Raw genomic sequence first — 14,169 nt, 5'->3', positions numbered from 1 at the left:
GCAGTGGACAGTGTGGCAGACAGCAGGTCTTTGGGGGTCTCTGCTTTTTTGCTGCGCTTTCTTTGTCTTTCATTCTTTAGGACTTCAGTCTTTAGAAGTAGGCATCATGGCGTTACCATCCTCTTGATAACCAGCGAAAAAGAGAGAGAGAGAGAGAGAGAGAGAAAGGTGTGTGTGTGCGTGTGCGCGCGCGCGTGTGCGTGTGTGTGTGTGTGCGTGTGTGCGCGCGCGCGTGTGCATGCGCACAGGACTGCCTGTCAGATGGTGAATTTGAACAGAGGCAGCTGTTGCCATGGCGATGGCAGGTTGCATCCCACCACCATGGAAACCAAAGTTAAAAAACTGATGTTAAAGCTGGAAGTCACATGATTCATTTTTGTTTTGTTTTGTTTTGCTTTAAAAAAAGAAAGGGGTTTGGTTGTTTTTTCGGTCTGATCTTTTTATTTTAAAGACGAGGTTGGGTGGTGAGAAAAATTGCAACACAGAAAGCAATGAGATAATGAAATGGGCCAATGTGAAGTAAGCAGAGCTTCCGCCTCCTTTCTCGACTCGTTAACGGTGCATGTCTCCTGTCATGGGGTGGGACAGGAGGGGACATTTCCAGATGTGCAGTCAGAGGGGCGCACTGATGCCTGTCACATGGGGAAGCCCGGGCGTTTCACCCTCCTGCCGTTTAATGACCCCGCCGTGTGTGGTCCACTCTTTGTGGACCAGCCCAGGACAGAGACTGGAAACCTAAAATTACAGGTTGAGAACAGATGTGCAAATGGAGTGAAGGGTGCGACTTGCCCCAAATACGGGGGTTGTCCACACAGGGACAAGTTTAGAGGATTAACGTCGTTTCCAGGAAACTGAACAATTCGTCTGTAGCCCCTTGGAACCTCCAGGAATACGGTTCCCCATTGATTCCCTCTTGTGGATGAGTCTCCTTTGAGCTTTGCCTTCCTGCCTGGTCAGCCCAGGCTGCGTACCGGGGCTCCAGAGGGAGCCCATCCAGGAGCATGTGGGCCTCTGGACCAAGGCTCCTAGGACCTCTGCTTACCTCTTCCCTGGGCCTCTCACCTGGGGTGGTGTGCAGGGGGCGGCGGGGCGGGAAGGAGCCAGCTTGCTGACAGATGGTCTTGGACCTCTTTTTCGTTACCTCCTACTCCCACTCCCTACCAGGATCTGGAGAAAAGGTATAATAGCCTTTCAGGAAGGAGCGCTGGCCCCAGGCCTGTTTTAACAGGGCTGGTTTTGATTTTTCCAGTCTTTGAAGGGTTGAAGACTTGCACTCATGGCCTGTGTGCACAAGCCAGGACACAGACATTCCTGTGAGAAGACTGGCCTCTAAGGAGGTGGGGAGCAGACACGCTCTGTGGAGGTGCTGGTGGTGGCTCTCTATCTGTGTCTGGGTTTCAGGTGCAGGGTCCTGTCTCTTCAATATTGTTGGTCTTTCCAGGACAAATGTGTCATTTTCACAGCCCATGCAAGGGGGATATGATCTCACCAGTATGATCTCACTGCGTTTCCATCAGGGTCTGTAGGAGCTGGAGCCGGACTTCTGTGATGGTTCGACCCCCTGTTCTTAGCCCTGGCCTTGAGTGTGATTAATGTCCCTTCTAATCACTAGGAGAAATTGCATCAGAGTCATCAGCTTCATAAATCCTCCTCTGGGGACTGGTGTTTGGATGTGCTTTCCATATTCCCAGGAGGTACTGGGCCAAATGTCTTTGCTCTCTTCCCGGAGACCCATTACCATAATTTTCTTTTAAACCCTTTATTGCGATGGGTCCTCTTCAGTGTCAGCCCATGGCTGCAGCCAGCCGGCCCACTCCCGGAGAGGCCATGACCACTCACAGATGCTCTCCCCACAGCAGGTGCTGAGAGCTTGATTTAGGAGGATAATGGAAATGACTGTGCGTTTGTGTAGCACCTTACGGGTTTCAAAGGGCTTTCTTGGCTGTGTGTCATTTTGCGTTTTGATCCTTTGGTATTTCTTGGTTCTGCGGGAATGGGTGGCAGCAGGTTCCCCTGACCTGAGTGCTCTAGGCCGGGTGCTTCTTTGCAGTGAGAACCTCGGCTCTGGTTTTCCATCGCCAGGCGGCATTTTCTCCATTGCATCTCAGGTATCGAGGAAATTCTGAGTCTTCTTGTACAAGAAAAGAGGCATGAAAGCCTTGGATGCTTGTATTTCACTGTCGTTCATATTTAAAATGTCTCTTTTGGTGTATTGCTTGAGGGAGTCACACTCTAGATGGGACCCTTTGTCTATGACAGTCCTTGAGTCACCGTCCCACTTGTTAGAATGATATTTACATGCAGGTGAAGGAGAGGTGGAAAGATCTGCACAAAAACACCAAGGCCATCTTCTGAGACTCTTCTGTCTCTTAGAATTAGACATCCACACGCCGGAGGCTGGTATGGAAGGATGGGAAAGGAGACAGGCCTTCCTGTAAGAGAGTGTTCTGGGCCTGGGTGAGGAGTGGACGTGGGTACGGGAGGCCGCAGCATGCTTTCCCTGAGACTGTGGGCTATCCTAGACTCCCCAGGAGTTTACAGGAAGTGTCTGAGTGGCCACAGGCTTCTCCCCACAAAAGCACGTTCTCCATTAGGCCTGGAGTCGGAGACAGAGCACAGCGTTCTGTCTGTCTGCCTGTCTCTGGTGGCCCCTCAGCACCTCTGAGCACATTCAGTCTCCCTGCTGTTCTGATGTCACAAGCTCTGAGACCAGGCAGCTGAGAGCAGAGGGAGTCTAAGGGGGTCTCGAGATGCATGTTTTCCCTGGATCACCCCAGGTCTGCTGCCTGCGGCCTAAGTCCTTCCCAGTCCTGTGCCCGAGGGGTGGCGACAGGGGCAGTTCTGCTGGTTCGGGCAGAGGCAGAGATCAGCTCCCAGGCCAGGCCCTGTGCTCAGCTGACAAGCAGAGCCAGCACCACCACTGGAGGCTGCCAGGCCGTCCTCTCCCTTTCCCCAGCTTCCTGTGCTTCAGGAAGGAAATGAACAAATGGCAGGTATGCAGGCCGAGTAGCGCTGCTCAAATTAGCTGTGTTGCTAAGGAAACAAGTCAACCGTTGGAAGGAAGGAGCTGTGGTTAAAGGAGATAAATCAATAAATGAACCTATTTTTATCATTTCCCTAATGATGGTCTTGAAACTGCTAGACAGGAAAGGGAAAGTTGAGGCGACGGGGGTCCTCGTTAGTGGGCCCAGGGGGGAGAGGAGCGAAGGGGAGTGTGGGGAGGTTGCCAGGAAAGTTTGTGAGATAAGGCCCCTGTTGAGCAGACAGAGACAGACGAGGAAGAGGAGGTGCTTTTGCAAGTTTCAAAGTACTTTCGTGGCCATTTTCCTTATTCGGTTAGGTCCTTTGTTCTCCTGTATGTGATCCCCTCAGAAATCTTGTGCTTTGTTTTTGTGTTGGTTTGTTTTTTTCCGGAATAAATATAGCCCTAATTGATTTTATAATTATAAATTAATACATGCTCATTATAACACTCAGGCAATGCATAAAGGATTAAAGAAGGAAGTGAAAATAACCCTACTACCCTGAAAAACTCATTATCCCTCTAGCAAGACAAAACTTTTGCCTTTGCTCCTTAAAAAAACCTTTTTTTCACATTAAAGGAATATTCCGTGCACGCTGGTTTCTTTTTTATGAATAGCTAATGTGTATATACAGGATATAGTACAAAAAGTTCAGATGGGGAGGCAGCGTGGAGAAAGTACAGGATATCTTTTGTGAGGATACCTCTGGTTCTGGTCACTTTGTGCTACTCACTTATCGATCGATTGAGCAATTGATTGACTAATAGTCATTGGGTACCCACTGTGTGCTGGACCCCAGGGGTGCAGAGGTGAAGAAGGCAGGCAAAGCCCCTGCCCTCAGCCTCCCACGCCTCAGGGCTCTGTTATCTGTTTGTGTGAGATCTCAGAGGGTAAACAGTCCGGACACCAGGGAGAGATACCGTTCTCTAAAATGTGTTTAGCGTCAGGCACAGAATGTAATAGGAATCGCTGAATTCCTGGGCAGAGGGTGTCAGCGCCCTGGACAGACTTCCATCTGTCCTGTCCCATGAAAGGTGGTATTCTTTGAGGCCTCAGGGACTTGGAGCTTCCTTCGAGAGTTCCGAGTCACACCTTTGTCTAGCCTGTAAGGTGCATTTGCTTGACCTGGGGGCCGCCATTGCAGTCCAGGCTCCTCTCCTGGGGCATGGAGCCGCCCCTTCGCTCATGCCCGCATTTCATACCGAGTACTGTGTGCCAGGAGCTCTGCTAGGCACGGCCAACGGAGAGGTGAGCAAAACTCTGACCCTGCTTTCAAGGTCTAGCTTTTTTGGGGGAAATAAATATGAGGAGAAATGACAAAATTGCACAATACAGAGACGATGGGACACAGGGAGAAACCGTCACAGACGCGGCGACATTTCAGCTTGATCGTGACATATGACCAGAAAGGAGGCGAAAGGCTGTTGTAGGAGGGAGCAAAAGCACCAAGTGCCCACTCTGTGCTTTTTTAAAAAAGACAAGTGGGCAAGAGGGTAGAGAAAAGGGCCGGCAGGGAGGGCGGCTGGGGCCCAGGCAGGACCGGCTGTCCTTCCTGAGCTCCTGTCCTAAGATTTCTCATTGGCCATCCTTTCTCTGATCCAGTCCACGAATCCGTGCAATTCCGAGTTTCACCTTTTCTTCTGCATCTGAACCTCGCCTCTTAATTGCCCCAGACATGAATTCATCCTGAGTTACAGATGATCTATGAAGCCTAAGGGGACATCCCTTTCAAGGGTGTGTGCATTTGAACAGTTTTCAGAATTTTAAGCCAAAAAATTGCTGCTCTGAATGGGTCTTTAGACATCAGACCATAGACAGAGGATTTGGGTGGGGGAGGAGGTGGGAAGGAGGTCTTCTCAGAATTTGTGAATTACCAAAGCCTCACGTTGAGATTCTAGCCTCCGGAGCCTTAGGTAGCGCCATTCATTGAGACTGCAGGAATTCTCAGCCATCCGGACACCTGGCCAGTCACAGGAAGTCTGGCTTGTCAGCACCCTGCCCTGAGCACCCTGCAGTGGTGATGGCCACACCTTCTTGAGGCTCGCCCCTGTTACCTGCCAAGCTTCATGTATCTGCGTTTGGACTTCTGGGCTATGTGAGCTAAAGATCCTGGCAGGGAGCTATGCACTTCGATGATCTGACTAGGAAAGTACATGCACGTAAGTGGGAGCAGGGGGTGGGGGCCACACAGGGGCTGTAGCAGTCCGAGCAGGGATCACTGGATAGAAGGGCCTGACAGGCAGACAGCCACCAGGACCGCTCTTGCCTGCAGATCAGCAACTGGGAGCTCATTTACTTTTAAGGCTGTGGTTATCACTTCAAAATTTTGAGGAGAAGAAGCCTGAACCCCCAAAGCAGTCACTGACCCCAGTCAGACTAATAGGAGCTTGTGCTATCTGCCGCTTGAATGAGAACATGCACGTCCCCAGTCCTGCTCCCCAGGTCACGTGCTATGCTCCTTGGTCCTGCCAAGTAGCTTTCTGAGTTTGCATGGGGCATGGCCAGCCATGGCGAGTGACCAGCTGAGCCCCACAATTTGTCACGCTTTTATTAGGGACAGGGACAGGGCACCAATCGTTTCACTGCCATCAGAGCCACCAGCCCTCCTACCGCTCCTCACCGGGACTGGCAGTGCCAGGGCTTCTCGAATATGTTCCCGTGAACACCATTTCCAAGAGAGACACTCTGACCACAGGGTTGTGTGGCGAAACGAGCTGGGAACTCTGAGCCCCATCCCCGACCCCGTTTGCAGGAGGCGGTGCCCTCCGTGTGCAACCGCATCACAGGCTCCGAGAAGTCTCACTGCGAGGAAATCTGCTTCACTTTTCTGCACCCCAGCTTTCCCTCATTTCCTGGATCCCCAGGTCCTGGAGCACTGTGTTCCGTGACCTGCGTTTGAGGAATACTGCCCTGGAATGCCTTCGGCTCTGGTGTCATTTGTCAGTGGCCTGCAAGCTTCTCAGCTCCCTTGCCGCACCAATCTCCTAGGCGTGAGCTCAGGGAAGGGCATGGGTTCCTGGCAGCCACTTCCATCATGTTCCCATCTGCATCATCATGGATCTGGGGATCTGCGGGTGCCTGAACCAGGCCCAGGGCGATCTAGCTTATTGAGGGGGCTTAAGGGACACCGAGTTCACGTGTAGTCCCTGGTCAGTTTGCACTTGCTCTGAACCCCGGGTTAGAGCCTGCGGGGGGAGGGGAGAACGAATCCCCTTTTGATCAGTGGGCACTGGTGTCCTGGGTGGTTGGCGGGAGGGGCTTGTGCTGAGAAATGGGCGTGCAAGCTGGGTGGGCCGTCTGTGATGTGCTGGCGTGTTTAGCTCTCGGGTCCAGCTTGGTACCCAGGGAGACTGCAGGAGGAGGAGTCGCTAGGCATGCTGGGGAACTTCCCAGGTGGTGGGGCCGCACTCGAAGGGGAGGGTTTACACGAGCAGAGTGGGGTGAGGAGGTAGGGGGCTGGTTCTGAGGTCCTCTGAGCTCCACCCAGTTTGCGCCTCTGATGGCCGAGCTCCACAGGGCAGCAGAGGCCAGCACAGCTGTCCCTAGGGTACGGGTCCTGTGCGAGTGTTGGGGGTGCGTGGGAAGGAAGGATGGCCGGCTGCTGGAGGATGGGCTGTGACTCAGGGATGCACGGGGATGGGGCAGGAGATGGCACTGGCGAACGGGAATGGGCGCGCTCGAGGCTCAGCTGCTGCCAGGCCTCTCGGCCCTGTGGCCTCCCATTCTAGCACCGGGGTGGAGCAGCTGGTCAGCAGCTCATACCTCCCTGCACATACCCGCTCTGCCTGCAGCTGCCCTGTGCCCTGCCCCTCTTCAGAGATGCCCCAGATGCTCATTTGCCATTGGCACTCCCTGGCACAAATGTCACGGTGGGGACAGGGTGGCATCAGGAGCATGTTAGGTTTGGCCTTCCTTCTGGATTCCCTAGGGAGAGCTCTAGGTCCTCCATCCTACACGGCCAGCCCGGACGTGTGGGCGGTCAAGGAGAATGGTCCCCTGTCCTCCCTCCACTTCCCTCCAGATCTGCTGCTCCACTCTCCCGCCTAGATTCTAGACTCTGCCAGAGCACCGGTTGCCGGACAAGGCCAGTGGCAACAGCTGGCTTGTGTTTGTCACAACCGTAGTTAGAGGATAAAATCCAGCACGCAGGATGACTCGACTCCGGAGCTGGCGATTCCCGCCTCTCTCTTGGCTGACGGTCCCCGCACCTGCTTTCCCTGGGCTTGTGGCACAACGTTCCCGCAAGAGTCAGGACGCTGGCCCTAGAATCGTAGTCCTGTTTTTAAAAAAAGGACAGGGAGCCCCCTCACCTGTCTTCAGAAAAATGCAGCAGGAAAAAAAAGCCCGAATGCGTGATTTATTCATTTGTGGTTCAGTTCTTAGAGGCCCTGGCTTTGCTGTCCCGGATTCAGGCGCACGGTGTGTCGGTTTCCCATGGATGTAGACGCTTAGGAGAAGACGAGGTGGGACGCAGCAAGCTTCTCCTGGCCCCATTAAATGTTTTCTGAATTGGATATTTAAATAGAAATGCGCTCCTGTGGAGAAAATTGTTCCTTTTCTGAAGTCCTCCTCAGGTGAGCAGAGGTACTAGGGCAGGGGACTCCAGCTGTGATTCCCAGAGACAGCAACAGCCGGCCACAGCGGGATCCTTGCTGCAGTGTCGTGTGTTGTACGGGTCCGTGGTTTGAAGACTGGGGAGAACAGGGGCCTGCGGTGCCCATGTCTCCTCTTTCCACTTCCCTTTTCAGCCCTAGTTAATTCCCAGCTATGCCAGTGAGTTCACCCCGTGTCCGGAATGTCTAACTACATTATTTACTGGCTCCACTTTTCCTTTGCTGGGAGAAGATGCTTTGGGTTTGGAGCCCAGTCAGAAGTGGATACGGTCTCCCAGGCCGAGGACCATCCACTGCCCTGCCTGCCTGCTCGCTGGGATCAGTCACGCAGACCACGCAGACGCAGTGCGGGCTGATAAAGTTTGTATGTTGATGTGCACAGCCATCTGGGAGGCTGTGTCCCCTCTCTCTTTGGGGAGTCTGTTCCTTAACTCCTCCTTTCCCACGCCATTTGAGTACATGATCCTGGCCACCATCATTGCCAACTGCATCGTCTTGGCCCTGGAGCAGCATCTTCCCGAGGATGACAAGACCCCAATGTCTCGCAGACTGGTATGTACCGCCCTCCTTCTTGTCTTTCTCTCCTCTGTCCTTCTCTTCCCTGGCTCCTTTCTCCTTTGCTCCTCTACCCTGTCCCCTGCCCTCCTTCCCTGCCTTCCAGTTTGTTCTTTGCTGAGGGACAGATTGGTGACAAACCCCATCAGGATTCATAAGGATGAGAAGACTGACCTTTTCTCTCCTGCTCCCAGGAGGTTCCGAGGGCATAGCAAACACCGCGTGACAGCCAGACAGGAAGAAAGGGCAGGCACAGGTCCAGCCTCTTCCCTCCCTTCCGAAGGGACCCTTGAAGTGAGGGGAGAGAGGGAGGTGACGGAGAGAGGAGAGAGGGTGCGCGAAGCCTGTGCACGTTCGCGGTCAGCGACTTCTCAGGCGTAGCCTGCGTGTTCTCCGTAGAGAAATGATTCACATGTCTGACGTGTTTCCCCTAAAAAGAGCAAACAAATGGTTTAAAGTTCAGATGTGTGGGTGAGCAGTTCTGGCCTGGTTGCCTAAGGATGAGACCTCTGAGGCATTCGATGTGCACGAAGGCCAGCATGGAAAGGCCACCTCCTTCGGGGCAAAGCCAGCACCGTGGGTCAACTCCGTGGGAAGCAGTCTGGTCCTGGGCGTGACCCCGCACCCGTCCATCTCTGCAGCCGGTCCCCTGGGCTTTCCTTGCTCTGTGCCCTCCACGAGTCCTCCAGTCCCCTCTCTCCCCACCTGTACATGGGCAGATGTCCTGGTGTCCGGTAGGAGAGGAAAGGTCAGAGTGGACGGGGTGGCCGGGCGTGCCTCTGCCTGCGTCTGACTGGCACGGCCCTCCCCTCACCAGCACCTCTGCTCTGCACCTGCAGGAGAAGACGGAACCGTATTTCATTGGGATCTTTTGCTTTGAAGCCGGGATCAAAATCGTGGCCCTGGGGTTCATCTTCCATAAGGGCTCCTACCTTCGCAATGGCTGGAACGTCATGGACTTCATCGTGGTCCTCAGTGGGTGAGTCTTCTCGCCAACTCCTGTCTTCTTGGTGTGTGTGTGTTTGGGGAGGGGCGGGTTGGGGCTGTGGTGTCATAAAGTGGCTGATGCAAGGAACCCCGGGGTGGGAAGACACAGTCTGTGCAGTGGGCGCAGAGGGAAAGTTCAAGGCTTGGATTTCTCAAGGGGCTGGATCACAGGTGACCCACCTGTGGGGGAGTGCAGTCTGCGGAGATGCGTGTGGTGTCCCACGGAGGCCGTGGCTCCCAGGTGTGGCAGCTGCTGCTCCCGGTTTCCCGTTCAGCGCTCAGCTAGTACTGAATGCACGTGTCCCGGCTGGTCCTGGCCAGAGGGGCATCATTGAAAGATGAGCCAAAAGATGCCATCGGGTGCAGTCGTCTTTGAGTTTGGAGAAGACCCCAACCATATTTTCTATACTGATAACTGAGGCTTGCGCTCTGGCAATAGAACGTTTTACGATTTGCAGATTTATGACCGTGAGGAGGCATAAAATTGAATCCCATTAAAATGCTGATAAATCATTCCTTTGGAAATTAATATAGTAATACCACATTGCAGCTGACCCGGTGTCAAAGGCAGCATATATGATGGCAGTTCATTAATTTCAATATCTGACAGATCGTCTTTTCGGTTGGAAAGGAATATCACATGCCCGTATTGGGGCAGATCCAGGCCTTGGGACTGCTGGTGATGGGCATGACTCGTAGGGCTTCTGTGGCTTCTCGTTGGTCTCTCTCTGCGTCAGATGGCTCTTGGGGCCTGCAGGAGAGGGGAGAGTCTGCACTCTGGGGGGTGCCCATGTCCCATATGGGTGTGGCAGCGAGGAGTGGGGCATGGACAGTCCCTTTCCGCTGCCCATCAGACCGCAGTTCACACCTGTGAGGGGAGGCTGAGCCAGGAGTGGGAAAGCGGGGAGGGGAGAAATCTGAGCCACGGTTACGACTGATGAAAAGAAGAGGGAAGAAACGTGGAAATTTCTTCCAAGGAATACTCAGGGGAGCGTGGGTAGGTAAAGCCTGAGAAGCGTGAGGCCTTGGGAATGTTCGCGTTTATTCATTGTCTCAAGATATAGACATAACACTCATCTTTTTAACCTTCATATCAATTGTGAAAAGTGAAAAAGTTGAAGATGTAATGGGCTGGAATGTACAAATGGGAGCTCAGAGCAGCCAACTCCTCAATACAGGGAATGGACAAATAGGCAGAGATGATAATTTATGTTTAAAAACACCTGTTGCCTTACGAAAGGATATTCTGAAAGTTATTGTTCTAAAAGAAAATTGAAATAGGAATGTTCAAAGATACGGTTCGCACGTAGCATTTCAGAAGTACACGGTCATAAGAATGCAGCACACCTGGACAATGTTTTATTATTTATTTTTATTTTCCAGGTTTATATATTTAAGGTGTGCCATTTGATGTTTAGATATATGTATACATTATGAAATGATTACCACAATCAAGCCAATTAATACCCATCACCTCACCTAGTGACCTGGGGGTGTGTGTGTGGGTATGTGTGGGTGTGTGGTGAGAGCACTTGATATCAACTCTCATAGCAAATTTCAAGTATAAAATACGTTATCATTAACTCTAGTCACCGTGCTGTGCACTAGGTCTGCAGACTGTTCACCTACAGCTGAACGTTTGTGGCCTTCGATCCGTATCTTCCCTTTCCGCCCTTCAGTCCTTGGTAACCAGCATTCTTTTCTCTATTACTGTAAGTTTGTCTCTCTTTTTTTTTTTTTTTCTTTTTTTAAGACTCCAGGTATAAGTGAGATCGTGCAGTGTTTGTCTTTCTGTGTCTGGTTTATTTCACTTAGCGTAATGTCCTCCAGGTTCATCCATGTTGTCACGAAGGGCAGGATTTCCTTCCCTTTTTAAGGCTGAATAATATTCTATTGTGCATGTGCTGTCTGTGTATGTTTACACATGTGCGCGTGTGCACACACACACCCACACCCCGTTTCTTAATCCACTCATCTGTCCACAGACACTTAGGTTGTGTCAATATCTTGGTTACCGTGAGTAATGCTGAAGTGAAGATGGGAGTGCAGATAAATCTTTTCCGGCTAGCGATTTCATTTCCTTCAGATGTGGACCCAGAAGCGGAATTGCTAGATCATAAGGCAGCTGTAGTTCTCATTTTCTGGGGAACCTCCATACTGTTTTGCATAGTGGCTGCACCAGCTTACCTTGCCACCCACAGCGCACGAGGGTTCCCTGTTCTCCACATCCTCACCAGCACTTACCTTTCGACTTTTCGGGAATAGCTGGGTGATGTTTTAAATGTCCCTGAAATAAATAAATAATCTGCGCTGTATATAGTAAAAGACCTAAACGGCAATCCGAGTCACTTAGAAATATTGTGATTCTGCCTAGAAGATAAAGCCCCATGACGCGTATGTATCATACGTTCAGGTCGCGTGAATTCTTAGCCCCCTGAGTCCTATATAGGTCAGACGCCATGCGAAGTTTCCCGTCTTGTCTGTTTATTTATTTTTTTAAACTATTATATGTTCATTAAAGAAAAATATGGAAAATCCAGAAAAGTCAAAAGAAGAAAAAACAGGTCACTGAGGAAGAAAAATTTCTGGTTATATTTTGGTATTTCCTTCTCGCCCTTTGGAGTTAAGCCGGCTTTGTTTTCAGTGCTTGTGATTTTGCTGCCTTTTCTCAGCACAGTCTGAGCAGATCATATATGACTCCAGAGTTTGGTTAAAACCTGTAATGACTGATCGGCAGTTTGCTACATCAATAGGCACAGCTCACTGCTCTATTCTGGCGATTATTCGACACAGACTACTTTCTGGTTATGGCTGTTACAAGGAATGGTTGACGATGCTCCAATGTACATCTTTTGGATGTCACGTTTTCAGAGGCATCATAACAGGTCGACAGGGCTTCTAAAGGAGAATCTACCGCTCTGGTGCAGGATGTGGGAACTAGCATGCGGGAGGGAAGGGGGAGGGATGAGACCATTGGACAGGACGCAAGACGACAAACCGGTCAGCACTGCCTTCGTGCAGGGGTTGCCACGCGGTTAAAGGAGGAGGTTCGCGAGGGGCAGCAGGGCCCGCCGTTAGCCTGGCCGTGAAGGCCCTCTGTGCCCTCACCTGCGTGTGCGGGGCGCGGGCACTGAGCCCTCGGCTGCGTCACTTGACCTCTCCCCAAGTAGCCCTTGCCTGGGACTGTGCTCCAGGGGGAGAGCTTGACACCCTCGAGACCTGCACGAAGGCTGTGGCTCTGTCCCGCAGGAATGTGTGGTCAGAGTCAGCCTGCCTTCTCGGAGGCGCGCTCCTCATGCTGGAGCATCCCCGCGGGGAGCCCGTGTCATGTAATAACGGCACGGTGTAGTTGCATCAACAGCATTTCTCTTTCTTTCCTCGTGGTGCATAAAATCACGGGACGTCGTCCAACTGTTGTAGTCTTGGGTGCCGTGGAACATGTGATAGCAGCGTGGGGAGGGACACAGCAGACTTCGGAGACGAGTCGCCTGGTGCTCAGAGAGATGAGGTGCTTGGCCGATATCACCTGCTTCTTGACAGCAGATCCAGGAGGTGGAACTATGCCCTTGGGTCCAGGGCGGTCGCTCTCGCTCCTGGCCCATGCGGCCCCCTCCCCATGCTTCCCGACACCCACTCCCACAGCAGTCCCTCCTGGCAACTCTTACTTGCCACCTCAGCTCCGGGTGTCACCTCGCATTTTCCTCCTGCGCACAAGAGCAGTGACGGGTGCTGGAGGACGGCACAGCGCCTCGGGCTGACACTGCACAGCTTCTGAGCTCTCCGTGTGTGACAGGAGGGGAGGGAGGGGGCGCCGAGGTGTCAGACAGCTGGCTCGGGGAAAGACTTCTGTCCCTGGCCTCTGCTAAGAGATGTGTAGTGGGGGCACCTGGGCCACTGCGTTCAGCCTGCACCTCTGACCTTCTGACCCTTAGTCTTCTTAGGTCTGTAAGTCAAGGGAGCTCATGGTTCGGAAGTTAATATATGTACATTATTTATCTGATCCTCATAATCTGCACAATGGGATCTCGCTGTTCTCATTTTATAGATGAAGAAACCGAGGTTCAGAGAGGGTGTGTGACCTATTAGGAGGTTCTAGGTCCAGGACTTGAGTCCACATCTTCCGGCTCCAAGTTCTTTCAACACCCGTTTCCCCACACTGTCAGTCACCTCACAACTTTGTGGGCTCCCCGGTTCCATCCCCTCGGAGCGCGGGAGATTGACTCAGGGAGGGGCATAATCAGGCAGATGTTCCCAGCCCAAAGCTGAGCCTTCATGTGTGACTTGAAAACACCAGAGCCCCATGTGTCCATCCTAAGACTTCTCTCTGTGGGCTCGGAATAAAACTTTCTGCTCTGTGGTTGAGAAGGTATGGAAATTAACGCTCACGGGTTAATGAAGACGGAATCAGAAGTTCCAGCTGATTTCTTCACTAAATGGCTTGTTCATTCGTCCATCTCTCCATTCATTTAGTCAACAAAACTCATAATATCGAACAATCGAGCAACTGCTGGGGCTGAGATACACCAAAGGTAATGAATGTATTCTCATTTCTTCTAAGAGACAGTGGCGTTTGCCCTTCTTGGACAAGCTGTTAGCTTACAGTAACTTGGGCTCTCTCTTGTATTGGTAGCATTTCAGGAGATGCTATTTCTAAACATTTGTCAGGCCACCTGGAAAATTCAAAACAGTTTTAAGTCCTTATTCTGTATTAGTCTTAATAATAAGTCGTCACACTTAGGATATATGGGCACACAGTAGAGGAGGGCGAGGCTCAGAGGGACTCCTGAGCCGTGGTAAAAACAGGAAGGCGAGGGCGGGGCCCGCTTCTCTGACCCCCGTTCATCTCTGTCACTCCAGTGCCTGGATTCAGATACTTAATAACTGCTAATCGAATTGATTACGTGCTTCATCTCAGATTCTCTTATCACCTATGGGATACAAAATAGGGTGCTGAGGGAAGCCTGGGGCTGGGCTGAGGGGTTGTCAGTTCC

At 52.0% G+C, this 14,169-nt stretch overlaps 1 protein-coding gene across 15 annotated transcripts in view; it reads left to right on the top strand.

Annotated features, from left to right (window-relative positions):
• CACNA1E (calcium voltage-gated channel subunit alpha1 E) overlaps window positions 1-14,169 on the top strand; it is a 498,756-nt gene that overhangs the window by 246,280 nt on the left and 238,307 nt on the right. For all 15 annotated transcript variants that reach the window (XR_005656965.1, XM_039881316.1, XM_039881318.1 and 12 more), the window contains 2 exons: window positions 8,083-8,188; window positions 9,031-9,170. Coding sequence is in view for 14 of the 15 variants with exons in the window: in XM_039881316.1 (XP_039737250.1) it covers window positions 8,083-8,188; window positions 9,031-9,170 (246 nt within the window). In the remaining variant the exon portion in view is untranslated. The remainder of the gene's footprint in view (window positions 1-8,082; window positions 8,189-9,030; window positions 9,171-14,169) is intronic.

The sequence above is a fragment of the Pteropus medius genome, unplaced genomic scaffold, assembly GCF_902729225.1.
Source record: "Pteropus medius unplaced genomic scaffold, Ma_sr-lr_union100, whole genome shotgun sequence".
Lineage (NCBI taxonomy): Eukaryota > Metazoa > Chordata > Mammalia > Chiroptera > Pteropodidae > Pteropus > Pteropus medius.
This window is presented reverse-complemented; position numbering and strand designations above follow the sequence as displayed.